This window comes from Haliotis asinina, chromosome 6 (assembly GCF_037392515.1).
Source record: "Haliotis asinina isolate JCU_RB_2024 chromosome 6, JCU_Hal_asi_v2, whole genome shotgun sequence".
Lineage (NCBI taxonomy): Eukaryota > Metazoa > Mollusca > Gastropoda > Lepetellida > Haliotidae > Haliotis > Haliotis asinina.
Window position 1 is genome coordinate 68,750,938 of NC_090285.1, and position 22,377 is coordinate 68,773,314.

At 43.3% G+C, this 22,377-nt stretch overlaps 1 protein-coding gene across 1 annotated transcript in view; it reads left to right on the top strand.

Moving 5' to 3' along the window:
* LOC137286278 (protein still life, isoforms C/SIF type 2-like) overlaps window positions 1-22,377 on the top strand; it is a 190,808-nt gene that overhangs the window by 66,379 nt on the left and 102,052 nt on the right. Inside the window, exons 4-5 of the mRNA XM_067818039.1 lie at window positions 4,652-4,833; window positions 21,378-21,499. Coding sequence (XP_067674140.1) covers window positions 4,652-4,833; window positions 21,378-21,499 — 304 coding nt within the window. The remainder of the gene's footprint in view (window positions 1-4,651; window positions 4,834-21,377; window positions 21,500-22,377) is intronic.

Sequence of the window (22,377 nt, forward strand, 5' to 3'; positions counted from 1 at the left end):
TTGTACATGTGGCAGACCTTTCCTGACAGCACAATAGTTTCGTGTGGAACAATTTAAGTTGTTAACTGGTCATGAGGGGAACAGTGAACAACATATTTATCTCACCAAACACCTCAGTGTTAACTTTAAACAGTTTGAAGCATGGGTATCGGATCGTACACTTCAGCCAACCTGTGTGAATCAAACAATTCGAATCTTGCATCCAGCTGTTTTTTCCTGTAGGTATTGTCTTAGTAAAGTCGACGCAGTGTAATTCCCCTTCTTAATATTCAAAGGCACTGCATTTGAATGTTTTGTCAAAATTTGTCTATAGGAAAGAGAGTCAAATGTTTTCATAGATATTGGTAGATTTTGCTGAAAAAGAAAAATAGATTTAACTCCCTTACATCGATTTCCATATGCAAAACATCAATAATTTTCATGCATCATTTAGTGTTATTTGAGATAAAAAAAAAGTAACTACCTTGAAATACCAAATGAGTTGCTATTGGCAGCTGGTGCATTGTACTGCACCTCAATTGCACACGGGGTACATTGAAAATAGTAGAAGAACGCTCAGAAAATCAGACAGCGACATTTGTGTGTGTGGTAAGAGAATGGGCTATACTGACCTGTTGGGGAGACATGGCTGGATGGCAGATGTACGTGTGGCAGAACTTTCCTGACAGCACAATAGTCCCATGTGGGATAACAGTGGGCTTTGGTCACCTGTCTAATTAAGGTGATGTGGAGCATAATGATTCTTTGTCTGGTTGTGCTGGATCATCATCATCATCATCATCATCATCATCATCATCATCATCATCATCATCATCATCGCCACCTGTCTGTCTTGCTTGCTTGTTTGCTTGATGGTGAGCAACCATTGCTTTTCTCACAAGAAAATACAGCATATTCACCCCCATCCTCTGTCTAGAAATCCAAACTTCATTGCATTGTTTACATGAAGACTAAAATATATTCCTGCTTTTAAGAAGTGTTGATGTAGAGATTGTGTTTGCTACAAGATGTTTGTGGCAATTTTGGTTATGTGGGATGTTAATGTTGCTGTTGGCAATTTTCTGACTGAGCACCAGTGAGACTGGCATCAAGAATATAGGGTGTCAATGTGAAGCCAGCCCGCAGCGAGCCCCAGGAAATAGAAGCGTGGCATATCTAAACTCCTTGCAGGACTGTGCTTGTTGTATTTGCATAATAGTTTTTGTATTTTAGGTAGACAGAATTATTCCCTTGAAGGAAACAGTATTTAACCCACATCTTGAGCTGGGGTATTGTGGAGAGACAGACATGTTTTTTCTGGTGCAAGAAACCCATCAACACAGAAATGCTGTGCAATTGTAAGATAGTTACATTGTATGTCCATCAAAATACAAAATTGTTCTATGATTGTAAGTTGATTAAATTGCTTCTTATGATAAACATACAACTATTTTTTTATCTGTGGAATTTTCTTCAAAGCATGAATATTCCTGATTCAATTTCCAAAGCAGGTTAGGATTTTGGGGGGCAAACTTGATTATATGAGTACTGTATGTGAAAGATGTGCTGTGGATATTGCTCTTTTGTGGATGTTGCGCAATGATTGATTCCTTCTTGATACATAGTTTGATCCATAGAATTCAGGCCAGGATTGTGCCCAAAAAAGTTCCCAGTTTTTGTGTGAGAGACAACTGATTTGTTTGATCACAGTGTGTGACATAGCTGATTGACATCAGTGGACAGGAAGTAGTTGAAAGATTAAAATATTCCAGAAAATAAATTAGCAAAATAATCTGAGCTTAAGTTTCACAAGAAAATTAATTATTGAAGCTGTGTAATGGTGGTTGGAAAAGAAACTGATATTTAATCTTTTCAGTCTTCAATACAGTTAAGGTATGTCTTATTGTCAAATGTTAATTTAGCGATTTATGCAGCCTCTCCTGATAAAATATGATCAATATTAGCATTACTGTAACTTCTGAAAGTAAAGAATATACTGGATAACAAGGATAAGTTGAGCACCAACCTGACAATTGACCTGTAATAGCATGTATGAGTGCTGCCCACTGGAAGTTGCCATTGTGAGCGAAGGGGCCACAGGCTGTCTGCAATAAAGTGTGATCACATGAAAGTCTCATGACCATGGTGTGTGAAGCTACATGCGGAATCAATCTTATCACCATGCACTGCATGTGCACTAGCCTACATCTGCTCTCCTTTTCACGAAATAAATGTGTGTACTCATTGCCATGCACCACCTATTTCTCATAAACGCATTCTCTGTGCCAGTCCAACTTATCCTTATTTGACCAACTTAGACTTGTCAAAGACCTTTTGACCAGGTAGTTGTTTGGTTGCTTTGTTGTTTAACGCCGCACTCAGCAATATTCCAGCCCTATGGTGGCAGTGACTTGGTAGTAGTTCAGATGTTCTTTGTTGGTGCCGTAGTTCTGGATGTGTCAGGATCTGTTTGGAAGGCTTATGTAGCCTGGTGAAGGACTCCTTCAAGATCTTCCAGGCCTGTGCAACATTCAGTAACTGTTGTTCTTTTAACAGTCTGCCAGGGGCTTGGCATTCAATCAAATACTTGTTTCTTCTTCCCCCATAAATATTTAGCTTACCGTGTTGATAAGTGCTCAAAAGTCATTAGCTTTTTAATGAGGTTGAAAAAATGCAACAATTCGCAATGTGTTGAAGCTGTCGGTAGTGCTGTTTTGTGTATATTGAGAAGGACTGCTTAGCATCACATATCACATTTCACAGGTAAAACTGTTTCCCCAACAACTACCACCAGATTTCCAACTACTTTTAAAAACGATGAAACACTTGTGGAATTTGTTTTCACTACAAACACTCCAGGCAAAAAAATAGCTTCCTGAGAGTCCACAGATCTTTGTTGCTTGCTGTTGGTTATAATAATAGTTTAATCATAGACATATTCAAAATATGACTGGTTTGTTTTGCGTGATGGGTTGTCATGCTTTTTTCTGCAGCCATTGCACAACATAGCAGAATATTAGATGAACCTGTTGTCTGGCTCTGTTTGTGTTGTGGTGAAGGATGAGTTGTCTGCCAGTAAGACCGTTTGTTTGTGCTTGGTGTTCCTCTTCCTCTCAGTCACTGAGGTTGATGAGAGAGATGGTTACTCTGTCATCTACTGATGTTGGACATTGTGTGGGTTGAATTGTGAGGGAGTATGTGTATGTGTGATTTTCCATTGCTCGTGGGTGGGTAGGTGGGTGAGTTAGTGAGTGAGGGAGGGAGTGAGGTTTTCCACTGCTTTTTGCAATATCACAGTCGGTGACACCGGTAATGGGCTTGAAAAATGTGGGGAATCAAACCTTGGTTTCAGCGTGATGAGCCAATGCTTTTACCACTAGATTACCCCACTGCCCCCTGTTGTTTGGAGCCTAGTCTTGAAATATGTAACTTTGAGACAAACAAATATCTCCAATTAAATTGAAATGATCCCCAGTGAGAAGGAGATTAACAGCTTGAACCTGTGTCTGTGGGAAGGCCATTACAGAGACATTTGTGACTTGCCATTTCCTGGATGAATTTAAGTCTTGTTTATTGTGATTTGTGCCAGGTTGCTGACAGATTGAAAACATTCAAAATCATCTCATATTTAACTCTACCGACTTGAAATGAGATACAAATTCTAATAGAAACACATTGTACAATAGCTCAGCTTAGAGGAAAGTATTCACCATCACGACTGTCATCACATGTTATCGCCCTAATGGATGTGAATTCAGTGCTAGGCATGTTTTGATCATGTTATGCTTACACACCTGTTACGGAGGTAGTACACACTTATTCAATATCTCTGGAGCTTACATTTCAGTAAACCTACATGAACTCTTGCATTCTGCCCTTGATTTCATCAACATTTTATAACTAATCAAATGAGTGAGAGAGTGAGTTATGTTTTACGCCGCTTTTAGCAATATTCCAGCAATTTCATGGTGGGGGACACCAGAAAATGGGCTTCACACATTGTACCCATGTGGGGAATTGAACCCGGGTCTTCGGCATGACGACTAATCAAATGATGACATCAGGGAATGTAAAGAAGTAACTTGCCTTATGAGAAACTAAAGCTGTGTCCAGTGTTAATGTACACAAGGACATCCATTCCATCAAGAAGATATTGGAAGGCTTTGTTTTGCTCATCAGTTTTTCAGTGTCAAATGTATGACTTGATCACTGGGACTGGCAGCCATGTTGTTGCCGTTGCCAACCCAACATGGAGGATGGTTTATAACTGTATTCTTATTTGGACGTTAGAGCTAGTATCATACCGAAATACTTACCCTAGAAATACAGATAATGCAGCAGAGAGAGGTCTACCAGTGGGAACCTTCTATTTGGAGTTTGAAGATTACCTCCCTGAATATTTGTGCAATATCTTTCTTTCTGACTTCTTATCTTTCTCATTGTTTAGCTTGCTTATGAATTGTTATCTCCCCTGATGATTCGTCATCTCTTCTTAAGATCTGTTAGTTATTTCATGTTAGAACTTACCATCTCATCTGATGCCATGTTATCTTACCTGACTGCTTGTTGTCACCCTTGGGTGCTTGTTACTTCTCCTGACATGTTGTCTTCCCTTGACTGGTCTTGATGACATGTTATCTCCCCTTGATGTCATTAAATTTCACTGTTACAGACTGTGGGCTGATGTCTTCCGTGTCCATGGAGACGGCGAATACATGCGATGGCAGCGTGTGTCCGATGACGTCGTCCCAATTAATATCACCTGCATTGAGGACAACCCGAATACTATCTTCCAGATAACTGCCTACAATCGGCAGGTGGAGAAGATCTTCGATGTCAAAATCATACAACCTGGTAAGAGAAGGCACTGACTCCATCACGAGCAGCCATATTGGAAATGTACAGAAACTGCATGATTGAAATTGGAAGAGGGTATTGTAAATGTTACAGTCAGCTTGTAGCAGATCATATGGCTTTGATTTGAGAAGGTAGGACATGTATTATGAGAGGGTTGGGTAAGGGTGAATAAAGAGTGACTTAGTGAGACTGATTTTACGCCACGTTTCGCAGTATTCCAGCAATACCACTCCAGCAGTGAGATTAGAGAAGGAAGGATTTACTGTGTTGGTATCTCAAATTGAGATCAAAGAAACATGTTGTAAATTTTTTCTCCAAAAAGAAAATTATGGCTAATAGACACTATTCTGACTAGCTGTGCCTATTGAATTGATGCTTGAAGTTCTTCATCTGGGCCAGAGTGTATGAGAATAATTCACTTGTGACAAATTATCTGAAATACATTCATTTAGTGATTGTCTGGATATGTATGTCGACCTGAAGGGCAGACACTGTATATATTACATGACAGGGAGCCATATGATGGTATCCACAGGTCAGTCTTATGGTCTTTTTAATCAAGGCCAGGAGGTGATGTCATTTACTGATTGCTTTACATGTGTATGTAACCAATCAGTATGTGACAGCACTTATTAACTAATGACAGTGTTTCCACATAGCTAGGATGTAGGATCCCGTACTGAGGGAAAGGAGTTAACTGACAGTATGACAGCTTCTTCCTGTACTGAGGGAAAGGAGTTAACTGACAATATGACAGCTTCTTCCTTTACTGAGGGAAAGGAGTTAACTGACCATAAGTTTCCACCTTTACTGAATGAGGCCAGAATTTAGCATCACTTGATTTTGGAACTTCTAGTGATTGGACGAGTTGTGTCCCTTCTGTGTTTCTTTTTCAGAGATCCATAAAGTTTTGGGGTAGAATAGGCCTTCATCAACCCATGCTTGCCATAAAAGGCCTCTAAGCTTGTAAGAGGTGGCTAAAGGGATGGGTTGGTCAGACTCGCTGACTTGGCTGACATGTCATCAGTTCTCAATTGCCCAGATAACTGTTCATGCTGTTGATCACTGGATTGTCTGGTCCAGACTTGAATATTTACAGACTGTTGCTATATAGATGGAATATTGCTGAGTGTGATGAAAAACTAAACTCACTCCTTCAGACCAATCAGTTTCCAGCTGTTATATTACTTGCAGTTATCAAAAAATGGTGGCATCCAGTCGTGATGATTGGAGTAACAGTCAATATCCATATTCTTATTACACAGGTCACACTTTTAACAATATTCCAGCAATAACACAGCGGCGGACACCAGAAATACCCATGTGGGGAGGAAAACCCGGCCTGTGGTGTGATGAGTGAACATTTAACCACTTGACTACCCTTCTGACAATAAACAAACTAATACTGTTAATATTGTAGGGAGTAATGATCACACTTCTGAGTGCTTTATTGACTGTGTCAGTTAAAATCATATATCGTACCTACAATATATCATTCACATAATAGGTTGGAACACAGGGTGATCAATTCATGGAAATTTTATGTGAAAGAAATTTATAAGAAATTGCTCAAACTCAGCAATAAGTATTTAAGAAGTGGGGCACTTTTTATCACGACTATGGTAAGTGCCTTGTTGAATGAGCTGGGAGGATGAATATTGGGCATTGAAATGAGCACTGTGGGAGGAAAATGTCAGAAACTCAACATTTACCAATGATCTAGGCGAAGTATGGATTAAGTCCTGGATAATGTTGGGCATCTCAAGCCTTTGGTGAGAGACTTACAATTAACAGTATAACAAGCAATGGGTGATCTGTAACTCACAGTTATGTAGGCTCCTCCATAACATTTATTGTAATAACTTCTGATATTTGCACATTAGCATTTAACAGTTCTCTAACCTGAATGTTCAGGCACCATATAGTGATAGCAGTTTAGAGAAGAATGATATGACTCCATCCTTGTCCAAGATCGACTGATAAGGTTAAACCATCTGTAGAAGGCAGCTTCAGAAAAACACTTTGCAGGGCTGACATTTCATACAATGTTCTTTAAAGTCCCATGCAGTGCAAAACACAACTTTGCAGATTCTTAGACCTTTGGACTTACAGCAACAAATTATCAAAAATGCAAATTCAGCTTATAATCACGGTGTGATTCTCTCCAAGCTTGATCACGTCTTCCCCACCCTGGGTTTTATATTAAACCAGTATGATTCTGGCCAAGCTCGATCACATTTTCCCCACCCTGGGTTTTATATTAAAACGGTGTGATTCTGGCCAAGCTCGATCACGTCTTCCCCACCCTGGGTTTTATATTAAAACGGTGTGATTCTGGCCAAGCTCGATCACGTCTTCCCCACCCTTGGTCTTATATTAAAACGGTGTGATTCTGGCCAAGCTCAATCACGTCTTCCCCACCCTGGGTTTTATATTAAAACGGTGTGATTCTGGCCTAGCTAGGCTACTTCTTCCCCACCCTGGGTTTTATATTAAAACGGTGTGATTCTGGCCTAGCTCAATCACGTCTTCCCCACCCTGGGTTTTATATTAAAACGGTATGATTCTGGCCTAGCTAGGCTACTTCTTCCCCACCCTGGGTTTTATATTAAAACGGTGTGATTCTGGCCAAGCTCAATCACGTCTTCCCCACCCTGGGTTTTATATTAAAACGGTGTGATTCTGGCCAAGCTTGATCACGTCGTCCCCACCCTGGGTTTTATATTAAAACGGTGTGATTCTGGCCAAGCTCAATCACGTCTTCCCCACCTTTGGTCTTATATTAAAACGGTGTGATTCTGGCCAAGCTTGATCACGTCTTCCCCACCTTTGGTCTTATATTAAAACGGTGTGATTCTGGCCAAGCTTGATCACGTCTTCCCCACCTTTGGTCTTATATTAAAACGGTGTGATTCTGGCCAAGCTTGATCACGTCTTCCCCACCCTGGGTCTTATATTAAAACGGTGTGATTCTGGCCAAGCTTGATCACGTCTTCCCCACCTTTGGTCTTATATTAAAACGGTGTGATTCTGGCCAAGCTTGATCACGTCTTCCCCACCCTTGGTCTTATATTAAAACGGTGTGATTCTGGCCAAGCTCAATCACGTCTTCCCCACCCTGGGTTTTATATTAAAACGGTGTGATTCTGGCCTAGCTAGGCTACTTCTTCCCCACCCTTGGTCTTATATTAAAACGGTGTGATTCTGGCCAAGCTCGATCACGTCTTCCCCACCCTTGGTCTTATATTAAAACGGTGTGATTCTGGCCTAGCTTGATCACGTCTTCCCCACCCTTGGTCTTATATTAAAACGGTGTGATTCTGGCCTAGCTAGGCTACTTCTTCCCCACCCTTGGTCTTATATTAAAACGGTGTGATTCTGGCCAAGCTCAATCACGTCTTCCCCACCCTGGGTTTTATATTAAAACGGTGTGATTCTGGCCAAGCTCAATCACGTCTTCCCCACCCTGGGTCTTATATTAAAACGGTGTGATTCTGGCCAAGCTTGATCACGTCTTCCCCACCCTTGGTCTTATATTAAAACGGTGTGATTCTGGCCAAGCTCAATCACGTCTTCCCCACCCTGGGTTTTCTATTAAAACGGTGTGATTCTGGCCTAGCTAGGCTACTTCTTCCCCACCCTTGGTCTTATATTAAAACGGTGTGATTCTGGCCAAGCTCAATCACGTCTTCCCCACCCTGGGTTTTATATTAAAACGGTGTGATTCTGGCCTAGCTAGGCTACTTCTTCCCCACCCTGGGTTTTATATTAAAACGGTGTGATTCTGGCCAAGCTTGATCACGTCTTCCCCACCCTTGGTCTTATATTAAAACGGTGTGATTCTGGCCTAGCTAGGCTACTTCTTCCCCACCCTGGGTTTTATATTAAAACGGTGTGATTCTGTCCAAGCTTGATCACGTCTTCCCCACCCTTGGTCTTATATTAAAACGGTGTGATTCTGGCCAAGCTTGATCACGTCTTCCCCACCTTTGGTCTTATATTAAAACGGTGTGATTCTGGCCAAGCTTGATCACGTCTTCCCCACCCTTGGTCTTATATTAAAACGGTGTGATTCTGGCCTAGCTAGGCTACTTCTTCCCCACCCTTGGTCTTATATTAAAACGGTGTGATTCTGGCCAAGCTCGATCACGTCTTCCCCACCCTTGGTCTTATATTAAAACGGTGTGATTCTGGCCAAGCTTGATCACGTCTTCCCCACCCTTGGTCTTATATTAAAACGGTGTGATTCTGGCCTAGCTAGGCTACTTCTTCCCCACCCTTGGTCTTATATTAAAACGGTGTGATTCTGGCCAAGCTCAATCACGTCTTCCCCACCCTGGGTTTTATATTAAAACGGTGTGATTCTGGCCAAGCTCAATCACGTCTTCCCCACCCTGGGTCTTATATTAAAACGGTGTGATTCTGGCCAAGCTTGATCACGTCTTCCCCACCCTTGGTCTTATATTAAAACGGTGTGATTCTGGCCAAGCTCAATCACGTCTTCCCCACCCTGGGTTTTCTATTAAAACGGTGTGATTCTGGCCTAGCTAGGCTACTTCTTCCCCACCCTTGGTCTTATATTAAAACGGTGTGATTCTGGCCAAGCTCAATCACGTCTTCCCCACCCTGGGTTTTATATTAAAACGGTGTGATTCTGGCCTAGCTAGGCTACTTCTTCCCCACCCTGGGTTTTATATTAAAACGGTGTGATTCTGGCCAAGCTTGATCACGTCTTCCCCACCCTTGGTCTTATATTAAAACGGTGTGATTCTGGCCAAGCTCGATCACGTCTTCCCCACCCTTGGTCTTATATTAAAACGGTGTGATTCTGGCCAAGCTTGATCACGTCTTCCCCACCCTTGGTCTTATATTAAAACGGTGTGATTCTGGCCAAGCTTGATCACGTCTTCCCCACCCTTGGTCTTATATTAAAACGGTGTGATTCTGGCCTAGCTAGGCTACTTCTTCCCCACCCTTGGTCTTATATTAAAACGGTGTGATTCTGGCCTAGCTAGGCTACTTCTTCCCCACCCTTGGTCTTATATTAAAACGGTGTGATTCTGGCCAAGCTCAATCACGTCTTCCCCACCCTTGGTCTTATATTAAAACGGTGTGATTCTGGCCAAGCTTGATCACGTCTTCCCCACCCTTGGTCTTATATTAAAACGGTGTGATTCTGGCCAAGCTTGATCACGTCTTCCCCACCCTTGGTCTTATATTAAAACGGTGTGATTCTGGCCAAGCTCGATCACGTCTTCCCCACCCTTGGTCTTATATTAAAACGGTGTGATTCTGGCCAAGCTTGATCACGTCTTCCCCACCCTTGGTCTTATATTAAAACGGTGTGATTCTGGCCAAGCTTGATCACGTCTTCCCCACCCTTGGTCTTATATTAAAACGGTGTGATTCTGGCCTAGCTAGGCTACTTCTTCCCCACCCTTGGTCTTATATTAAAACGGTGTGATTCTGGCCAAACTCGATCACGTCTTCCCCACCCTGGGTTTTATATTAAAACGGTGTGATTCTGTCCAAGCTTGATCACGTCTTCCCCACCCTTGGTCTTATATTAAAACGGTGTGATTCTGGCCAAGCTTGATCACGTCTTCCCCACCTTTGGTCTTATATTAAAACGGTGTGATTCTGGCCAAGCTTGATCACGTCTTCCCCACCCTTGGTCTTATATTAAAACGGTGTGATTCTGGCCTAGCTAGGCTACTTCTTCCCCACCCTTGGTCTTATATTAAAACGGTGTGATTCTGGCCAAGCTCGATCACGTCTTCCCCACCCTTGGTCTTATATTAAAACGGTGTGATTCTGGCCAAGCTTGATCACGTCTTCCCCACCCTTGGTCTTATATTAAAACGGTGTGATTCTGGCCAAGCTTGATCACGTCTTCCCCACCTTTGGTCTTATATTAAAACGGTGTGATTCTGGCCAAGCTTGATCACGTCTTCCCCACCTTTGGTCTTATATTAAAACGGTGTGATTCTGGCCAAGCTTGATCACGTCTTCCCCACCCTTGGTCTTATATTAAAACGGTGTGATTCTGGCCTAGATAGGCTACTTCTTCCCCACCCTTGGTCTTATATTAAAACGGTGTGATTCTGGCCAAGCTCGATCACGTCTTCCCCACCCTTGGTCTTATATTAAAACGGTGTGATTCTGGCCAAGCTTGATCACGTCTTCCCCACCCTTGGTCTTATATTAAAACGGTGTGATTCTGGCCAAGCTTGATCACGTCTTCCCCACCTTTGGTCTTATATTAAAACGGTGTGATTCTGGCCAAGCTTGATCACGTCTTCCCCACCCTTGGTCTTATATTAAAACGGTGTGATTCTGGCCTAGCTAGGCTACTTCTTCCCCACCCTTGGTCTTATATTAAAACGGTGTGATTCTGGCCAAGCTCGATCACGTCTTCCCCACCCTTGGTCTTATATTAAAACGGTGTGATTCTGGCCAAGCTTGATCACGTCTTCCCCACCCTTGGTCTTATATTAAAACGGTGTGATTCTGGCCAAGCTCAATCACGTCTTCCCCACCCTTGGTCTTATATTAAAACGGTGTGATTCTGGCCTAGCTAGGCTACTTCTTCCCCACCCTTGGTCTTATATTAAAACGGTGTGATTCTGGCCAAGCTCAATCACGTCTTCCCCACCCTGGGTTTTATATTAAAACGGTGTGATTCTGGCCAAGCTTGATCACGTCTTCCCCACCCTTGGTCTTATATTAAAACGGTGTGATTCTGGCCAAGCTCGATCACGTCTTCCCCACCCTTGGTCTTATATTAAAACGGTGTGATTCTGGCCAAGCTTGATCACGTCTTCCCCACCCTTGGTCTTATATTAAAACGGTGTGATTCTGGCCAAGCTTGATCACGTCTTCCCCACCCTTGGTCTTATATTAAAACGGTGTGATTCTGGCCTAGCTAGGCTACTTCTTCCCCACCCTTGGTCTTATATTAAAACGGTGTGATTCTGGCCAAGCTCAATCACGTCTTCCCCACCCTGGGTTTTATATTAAAACGGTGTGATTCTGGCCTAGCTAGGCTACTTCTTCCCCACCTTTGGTCTTATATTAAAACGGTGTGATTCTGGCCAAGCTCAATCACGTCTTCCCCACCCTGGGTCTTATATTAAAACGGTGTGATTCTGGCCTAGCTAGGCTACTTCTTCCCCACCTTTGGTCTTATATTAAAACGGTGTGATTCTGGCCAAGCTCAATCACGTCTTCCCCACCTTTGGTCTTATATTAAAACGGTGTGATTCTGGCCAAGCTTGATCACGTCTTCCCCACCCTTGGTCTTATATTAAAACGGTGTGATTCTGGCCAAGCTCAATCACGTCTTCCCCACCCTTGGTCTTATATTAAAACGGTGTGATTCTGGCCTAGCTAGGCTACTTCTTCCCCACCCTTGGTCTTATATTAAAACGGTGTGATTCTGGCCAAGCTCGATCACGTCTTCCCCACCCTTGGTCTTATATTAAAACGGTGTGATTCTGGCCAAGCTCGATCACGTCTTCCCCACCCTGGGTTTTATATTAAAACGGTGTGATTCTGGCCAAGCTTGATCACGTCTTCCCCACCCTGGGTCTTATATTAAAACGGTGTGATTCTGGCCTAGCTAGGCTACTTCTTCCCCACCCTGGGTTTTATATTAAAACGGTGTGATTCTGGCCAAGCTCGATCACGTCTTCCCCACCCTGGGTTTTATATTAAAACGGTGTGATTCTGGCCAAGCTCAATCACGTCTTCCCCACCCTGGGTTTTATATTAAAACGGTGTGATTCTGGCCAAGCTCAATCACGTCTTCCCCACCCTGGGTTTTATATTAAAACGGTGTGATTCTGGCCAAGCTCAATCACGTCTTCCCCACCCTTGGTCTTATATTAAAACGGTGTGATTCTGGCCTAGCTAGGCTACTTCTTCCCCACCCTTGGTCTTATATTAAAACGGTGTGATTCTGGCCAAGCTTGATCACGTCTTCCCCACCCTGGGTTTTATATTAAAACGGTGTGATTCTGGCCTAGCTAGGCTACTTCTTCCCCACCCTTGGTCTTATATTAAAACGGTGTGATTCTGGCCAAGCTTGATCACGTCTTCCCCACCCTGGGTTTTATATTAAAACGGTGTGATTCTGGCCTAGCTAGGCTACTTCTTCCCCACCCTTGGTCTTATATTAAAACGGTGTGATTCTGGCCAAGCTCAATCACGTCTTCCCCACCCTGGGTTTTATATTAAAACGGTGTGATTCTGGCCTAGCTAGGCTACTTCTTCCCCACCCTTGGTCTTATATTAAAACGGTGTGATTCTGGCCAAGCTCAATCACGTCTTCCCCACCCTGGGTTTTATATTAAAACGGTGTGATTCTGGCCAAGCTCGATCACGTTTTCCGCACCCTGGGTCTTATATTAAAACGGTGTGATTCTGGCCAAGCTCGATCACGTCTTCCCCACCCTGGGTTTTATATTAAAACGGTGTGATTCTGGCCAAGCTTGATCACGTCTTCCCCACCCTTGGTCTTATATTAAAACGGTGTGATTCTGGCCTAGCTAGGCTACTTCTTCCCCACCCTTGGTCTTATATTAAAACGGTGTGATTCTGGCCTAGCTAGGCTACTTCTTCCCCACCCTGGGTTTTATATTAAAACGGTGTGATTCTGGCCAAGCTTGATCACGTCTTCCCCACCCTTGGTCTTATATTAAAACGGTGTGATTCTGGCCAAGCTCGATCACGTCTTCCCCACCCTGGGTTTTATATTAAAACGGTGTGATTCTGGCCAAGCTTGATCACGTCTTCCCCACCCTGGGTTTTATATTAAAACGGTGTGATTCTGGCCAAGCTCAATCACGTCTTCCCCACCCTGGGTTTTATATTAAAACGGTGTGATTCTGGCGTAGCTAGGCTACTTCTTCCCCACCCTTGGTCTTATATTAAAACGGTGTGATTCTGGCCAAGCTTGATCACGTCTTCCCCACCCTTGGTCTTATATTAAAACGGTGTGATTCTGGCCAAGCTCAATCACGTCTTCCCCACCCTGGGTTTTATATTAAAACGGTGTGATTCTGGCCAAGCTCAATCACGTCTTCCCCACCCTGGGTCTTATATTAAAACGGTGTGATTCTGGCCAAGCTCGATCACGTCTTCCGCACCCTGGGTCTTATATTAAAACGGTGTGATTCTGGCCTAGCTAGGCTACTTCTTCCCCACCCTGGGTTTTATATTAAAACGGTGTGATTCTGGCCAAGCTCGATCACGTCTTCCCCACCCTTGGTCTTATATTAAAATGGTGTGATTCTGGCCTAGCTAGGCTACTTCTTCCCCACCCTTGGTCTTATATTAAAACGGTGTGATTCTGGCCAAGCTTGATCACGTCTTCCCCACCTTTGGTCTTATATTAAAATGGTGTGATTCTGGCCTAGCTAGGCTACTTCTTCCCCACCCTTGGTCTTATATTAAAACGGTGTGATTCTGGCCAAGCTTGATCACGTCTTCCCCACCTTTGGTCTTATATTAAAACGGTGTGATTCTGGCCCAGCTTGATCACGTCTTCCCACCCTTGGTCTTATATTAAAACGGTGTGATTCTGGCCAAGCTCAATCACGTCTTCCGCACCCTGGGTCTTATATTAAAACAGTGTGATTCTGGCCAAGCTTGATCACGTCTTCCCCACCTTTGGTCTTATATTAAAACGGTGTGATTCTGGCCAAGCTTGATCACGTCTTCCCCACCTTTGGTCTTATATTAAAACGGTGTGATTCTGGCCAAGCTTGATCACGTCTTCCCCACCTTTGGTCTTATATTAAAACGGTGTGATTCTGGCCAAGCTCGATCACATTTTCCCCACCCTGGGTTTTATATTAAAACGGTGTGATTCTGGCCAAGCTCAATCACGTCTTCCCCACCCTGGGTCTTATATTAAAACGGTGTGATTCTGGCCCAGCTTGATCACGTCTTCCCCACCCTTGGTCTTATATTAAAACGGTGTGATTCTGGCCAAGCTTGATCACGTCTTCCCCACCCTTGGTCTTATATTAAAACGGTGTGATTCTGGCCAAGCTTGATCACGTCTTCCCCACCCTTGGTCTTATATTAAAACGGTGTGATTCTGGCCTAGCTAGGCTACTTCTTCCCCACTCTTGGTCTTATATTAAAACGGTGTGATTCTGGCCAAACTCGATCACGTCTTCCCCACCCTGGGTTTTATATTAAAACGCTGTGATTCTGGCCAAGCTTGATCACGTCTTCCCCACCCTTGGTCTTATATTAAAACGGTGTGATTCTGGCCAAGCTTGATCACGTCTTCCCCACCTTTGGTCTTATATTAAAACGGTGTGATTCTGGCCAAGCTTGATCACGTCTTCCCCACCCTTGGTCTTATATTAAAACGGTGTGATTCTGGCCTAGCTAGGCTACTTCTTCCCCACCCTTGGTCTTATATTAAAACGGTGTGATTCTGGCCAAGCTCGATCACGTCTTCCCCACCCTTGGTCTTATATTAAAATGGTGTGATTCTGGCCAAGCTTGATCACGTCTTCCCCACCCTTGGTCTTATATTAAAACGGTGTGATTCTGGCCAAGCTTGATCACGTCTTCCCCACCTTTGGTCTTATATTAAAACGGTGTGATTCTGGCCAAGCTTGATCACGTCTTCCCCACCTTTTGTCTTATATTAAAACGGTGTGATTCTGGCCAAGCTTGATCACGTCTTCCCCACCCTTGGTCTTATATTAAAACGGTGTGATTCTGGCCTAGCTAGGCTACTTCTTCCCCACCCTTGGTCTTATATTAAAACGGTGTGATTCTGGCCAAGCTCGATCACGTCTTCCCCACCCTTGGTCTTATATTAAAACGGTGTGATTCTGGCCAAGCTTGATCACGTCTTCCCCACCCTTGGTCTTATATTAAAACGGTGTGATTCTGGCCAAGCTTGATCACGTCTTCCCCACCTTTGGTCTTATATTAAAACGGTGTGATTCTGGCCAAGCTTGATCACGTCTTCCCCACCCTTGGTCTTATATTAAAACGGTGTGATTCTGGCCTAGCTAGGCTACTTCTTCCCCACCCTTGGTCTTATATTAAAACGGTGTGATTCTGGCCAAGCTCGATCACGTCTTCCCCACCCTTGGTCTTATATTAAAACGGTGTGATTCTGGCCAAGCTTGATCACGTCTTCCCCACCCTTGGTCTTATATTAAAACGGTGTGATTCTGGCCTAGCTAGGCTACTTCTTCCCCACCCTTGGTCTTATATTAAAACGGTGTGATTCTGGCCAAGCTCAATCACGTCTTCCCCACCCTGGGTTTTATATTAAAACGGTGTGATTCTGGCCTAGCTAGGCTACTTCTTCCCCACCTTTGGTCTTATATTAAAACGGTGTGATTCTGGCCAAGCTCAATCACGTCTTCCCCACCCTGGGTCTTATATTAAAACGGTGTGATTCTGGCCTAGCTAGGCTACTTCTTCCCCACCTTTGGTCTTATATTAAAACGGTGTGATTCTGGCCAAGCTCAATCACGTCTTCCCCACCTTTGGTCTTATATTAAAACGGTGTGATTCTGGCCAAGCTTGATCACGTCTTCCCCACCCTTGGTCTTATATTAAAACGGTGTGATTCTGGCCTAGCTAGGCTACTTCTTCCCCACCCTTGGTCTTATATTAAAACGGTGTGATTCTGGCCAAGCTCAATCACGTCTTCCCCACCCTGGGTTTTATATTAAAACGGTGTGATTCTGGCCAAGCTCAATCACGTCTTCCCCACCCTGGGTTTTATATTAAAACGGTGTGATTCTGGCCAAGCTCAATCACGTCTTCCCCACCCTTGGTCTTATATTAAAACGGTGTGATTCTGGCCTAGCTAGGCTACTTCTTCCCCACCCTTGGTCTTATATTAAAACGGTGTGATTCTGGCCAAGCTCGATCACGTCTTCCCCACCCTTGGTCTTATATTAAAACGGTGTGATTCTGGCCAAGCTCGATCACGTCTTCCCCACCCTGGGTTTTATATTAAAACGGTGTGATTCTGGCCAAGCTTGATCACGTCTTCCCCACCCTGGGTCTTATATTAAAACGGTGTGATTCTGGCCTAGCTAGGCTACTTCTTCCCCACCCTTGGTCTTATATTAAAACGGTGTGATTCTGGCCAAGCTCAATCACGTCTTCCCCACCCTGGGTTTTATATTAAAACGGTGTGATTCTGGCCAAGCTCAATCACGTCTTCCCCACCCTGGGTTTTATATTAAAACGGTGTGATTCTGGCCAAGCTCAATCACGTCTTCCCCACCCTTGGTCTTATATTAAAACGGTGTGATTCTGGCCTAGCTAGGCTACTTCTTCCCCACCCTTGGTCTTATATTAAAACGGTGTGATTCTGGCCAAGCTTGATCACGTCTTCCCCACCCTGGGTTTTATATTAAAACGGTGTGATTCTGGCCTAGCTAGGCTACTTCTTCCCCACCCTTGGTCTTATATTAAAACGGTGTGATTCTGGCCAAGCTTGATCACGTCTTCCCCACCCTGGGTTTTATATTAAAACGGTGTGATTCTGGCCTAGCTAGGCTACTTCTTCCCCACCCTTGGTCTTATATTAAAACGGTGTGATTCTGGCCAAGCTCAATCACGTCTTCCCCACCCTGGGTTTTATATTAAAACGGTGTGATTCTGGCCTAGCTAGGCTACTTCTTCCCCACCCTTGGTCTTATATTAAAACGGTGTGATTCTGGCCAAGCTCAATCACGTCTTCCCCACCCTGGGTTTTATATTAAAACGGTGTGATTCTGGCCAAGCTCGATCACGTCTTCCCCACCCTGGGTTTTATATTAAAACGGTGTGATTCTGGCCAAGCTTGATCACGTCTTCCCCACCCTTGGTCTTATATTAAAACGGTGTGATTCTGGCCTAGCTAGGCTACTTCTTCCCCACCCTTGGTTTTATATTAAAACGGTGTGATTCTGGCCTAGCTAGGCTACTTCTTCCCCACCCTGGGTTTTATATTAAAACGGTGTGATTTAGGCCAAGCTTGATCACGTCTTCCCCACCCTTGGTCTTATATTAAAACGGTGTGATTCTGGCCAAGCTCGATCACGTCTTCCCCACCCTGGGTTTTATATTAAAACGGTGTGATTCTGGCCAAGCTTGATCACGTCTTCCCCAGCCTGGGTTTTATATTAAAACGGTGTGATTCTGGCCAAGCTCAATCACGTCTTCCCCACCCTGGGTTTTATATTAAAACGGTGTGATTCTGGCCTAGCTAGGCTACTTCTTCCCCACCCTTGGTCTTATATTAAAACGGTGTGATTCTGGCCAAGCTTGATCACGTCTTCCCCACCCTTGGTCTTATATTAAAACGGTGTGATTCTGGCCAAGCTCAATCACGTCTTCCCCACCCTGGGTTTTATATTAAAACGGTGTGATTCTGGCCAAGCTCAATCACGTCTTCCCCACCTTGGGTCTTATATTAAAACGGTGTGATTCTGGCCAAGCTCGATCACGTCTTCCGCACCCTGGGTCTTATATTAAAACGGTGTGATTCTGGCCTAGCTAGGCTACTTCTTCCCCACCCTGGGTTTTATATTAAAACGGTGTGATTCTGGCCAAGCTCGATCACGTCTTCCCCACCCTTGGTCTTATATTAAAATGGTGTGATTCTGGCCTAGCTAAGCTACTTCTTCCCCACCCTTGGTCTTATATTAAAACGGTGTGATTCTGGCCAAGCTTGATCACGTCTTCCCCACCTTTGGTCTTATATTAAAATGGTGTGATTCTGGCCTAGCTAGGCTACTTCTTCCCCACCCTTGGTCTTATATTAAAACGGTGTGATTCTGGCCAAGCTTGATCACGTCTTCCCCACCTTTGGTCTTATATTAAAACGGTGTGATTCTGGCCCAGCTTGATCACGTCTTCCCACCCTTGGTCTTATATTAAAACGGTGTGATTCTGGCCAAGCTCAATCACGTCTTCCGCACCCTGGGTCTTATATTAAAACAGTGTGATTCTGGCCAAGCTCGATCACGTCTTCCCCACCCTGGGTTTTATATTAAAACGGTGTGATTCTGGCCTAGCTAGGCTACTTCTTCCCCACCCTTGGTCTTATATTAAAACGGTGTGATTCTGGCCCAGCTTGATCACGTCTTCCCACCCTTGGTCTTATATTAAAACGGTGTGATTCTGGCCAAGCTCGATCACGTCTTCCGCACCCTGGGTCTTATATTAAAACAGTGTGATTCTGGCCTAGCTAGGCTACTTCTTCCCCATGCATGTTTTTTCATCAAAAGTTGGAGATTCTGGTCAAGCTAGGCTATTTCTTCAAAGTTCTACAGTCTGATTACTATTAAACCAGATAATCCAAGCTGCCTGTTAGACGCTTTAAGGATACGGTCACATGACTTGTCCCACCAGGTACCCATTTGCTGCTGGATGAACAGAGGCACAAACTCACTTACTTAAGGTGAGACCACATGCCTCATGTGCTTTGCTGTGGGCAAGACAGAAGCCCAAGAAACTCAAGAGTCAAGCTGCCAAATACGGTCATCCATTCGAGCATTGTCTCTGCCCAGTGTTGCTTAACTTCACCTGATTGTGACCTCAGCTTTATACACATAGACACATGTCACCATGCCATTTAAATGGGACTGTGCTGCATATCTTAGAGACAGGGTCTAACTCTTGTACTTAGTGGTGTAAGTGAAATTTTAACATTGTCTCTTAGTAAACATGGTAATCATTACAGAAAGGTCGGTTTGAACAATTAACATCAAAGTTGATGGGACCAACCATTTAGCATGTTCTAGCCTCCTATTAAAGAAAAGGAAATTAAGAACACTTGGTATGCTTATGATGATATACATCTAATATATGAACAATCTGGCACATCAAACATGCCTTGGCAAGAGTGTTTTTGGAGTCATTAAACAGACATCATTTGGAATTCTACAGAGTAACCAGAAGATGTGTATTGGGGAGTCCCCATGCTTAACAATAAGTCAGTCCCCAGGTCTGTATCATGTTCCTGTGAGACTTGGTCTGACAAACATACAAACCTTCTTTATACTGGGAGTTGTTACGACTAGGTTTTGTATCTGTTGGTAATATAGGCAGTTGTTATTGATTCTGGTATTGTTTACACATGATGATCTGACTGCTGCAAGCTGTATGACGTCATACTCATGAAGGTTCTGGTCACAGTGCTGGTCTTCACTAACCCATGCTTGTTGTAAGAGGCGACTAACGGGATTGGGTGGTCAGGCTCGCTGACTTGGTTGACACATGTCGTCTGTCGCCAGTTGTGCAGATTGATGCTAATGTTGTTGATCACTTTAGGGTCTGCTCCAGATTCAAGTATTTAAAGCCCTCTGCTATAGCTGGAATATTGCTGAGTATGGAGTGAAACTAAACTCACTTGCTCACTGTGTGACATCCCTTCCCTCTGGTCCATTGTCAATAAACAACCTGTTTGTGCTCCACCCTTGATGCAAAGTCCTCAGTACAAAGTCATATTGATGTTCCACACTCGGTACAAAGTCCTATTGATGCTAATCTTTGGAACAAAGTCATATCGATGCTCCACCCTTGGTCCAAGTCTTATTGATGCTTAATCTTTGGAACAAAGTCATACTGATGTTCTACCTGTGGTACAAAGTCCTATTCATTTTCCACCCTTAGTACAAAGCCCTATTGATGCTCTACCCTTGAAACAAAGTCCTGCTGATGTTCTACCTTTGGTGCAAAGTCCTATTGATGCTCTACCCTTGATACAAAGTCCTGCTGATGTTCTACCTTTGGTGCAAAGTCCTATTGATGCTCTATCCTTGATACAAAGTCCTACTGATGTTCTACCTTTGGTACAAAGTCCTATTGATGCTCTACCCTTGATACAAAGTTCTGCTGATGTACCACCTTCGATACAAATCATATTGATGTTCTACCCTTGGTGTGATGTCCTATTGATGTTCCACAGTCCTCACATGTAAAAAGTTTGCAATGCAATTATTTGACTATGTGCAGAAGAACCAAATGTGATTATCCCAAGAACAGAGAACTTGGATCCTTAATTTAATACTCCCTGGCTGAATCAGAATTTGTCAAGTGAACGTGACGAGAGTTGTATGACAATACATTCATCATCATATTCAGCTGTCACTATGCATGACTTTTTATTTCAATGGCAGTAACAATTTGATTTGCTGCGAACCCCTTCCTCATCATTGCTGAAGATGTTGTTGTTGAAGCTGTCCCGATTGCCATGTCAAGGCTATCGCTCTTTTTTCTCTTGAGTAAATTTTCAGATCATTGATTTGGTAAACTTTGCCATTTTATGACCTGACACAGTGAAAAGCCAAATGATGAGAGACACATACTAGTTGTGTGTATCGGAAGAAGTAAGTCCATCGACATGATTAATTACTCTTGGAGGAACAAAATATGGTCAGGATTTCGCGACAGATTCAACGATCTGTTTCCTAGTTGTGTTGCAGTGTGCAAAATAAATATTTGTCAGTGTGAGAGAGAGTGATGTGAAGACCTAATTTGCTACAATCGTTTTTCAGGAACCATCATCTGCCCAGCCACTGAGTGTTTTGTTCACTGGAAGGATAGCTCGAGCCAGTGCGAATGGGGCCTTAACTTTCAAACACCTACTGATGCTTGTAGATTCAAGGATTGCTGCTCAGTAAGTAGACTGGCTGTAAATGTTGTTCATCTTTATCATGTGGATGTACGTAGTTAGTGTCACTAACCAGGGGCAGAGAACGTGTGCTATCCTGGCAGATCAGACAGGGGGACTTAACTCTTGAACAAGTGTAGTCTCTACATGTCCATATATTGTGTTACAACTGTATTTACTACTACTACTACTACTACTACTACTACTACTACTACTACTACTACTACTACTACTACTACTACTACTACTACTACTACTACTACTACTACTACTACTACTACTACAGCAATGTTGGAAATAGAAAAAAACTAGTTTTTGGTGTGTATATCTACAATTTATGTAGTTAATTTGTGAAAGTGTTAAACTAAGTTCGGCCTAACTACAGTCTGGGTAATAGGGAGATAGGGAATGTAGAAAAAGGACTTTACTGAGGAGAGATTAGTATAGAAATGAGCAAGCAAAAATGATTTGTTTACAACAGACCATGACTTTATGCAAATTGGTCTGCGTTGATATTGTATTGCTAATGACACTTTTTAAACGCCATTTCTAAAGCTAATCTTAACTTCATTATAAATGATACCTAGTGTAAAAAATAATAACTTTAATACTAAAACTATTAAGGATGTAGCCACCAAGGGGTTTCACTATCACTATAAAAGGAAACAGGACAGGTAGGAAGGGATGTCTCAAATGATATGTCAGGACGGGGTATCACCAACGATGGTTGGGATCTGTCTGGGTAATAGAGATATCAGCTTAGAAAGGATAATCCTTTAGGGAATTAAAGTGGAGCAGCAAACAGCATGTCATAACAATTTACAAATAGTATCCAGTCCTGTCAATCATCCGGTGGTCATGCTAACTATATACTTTGAGACATG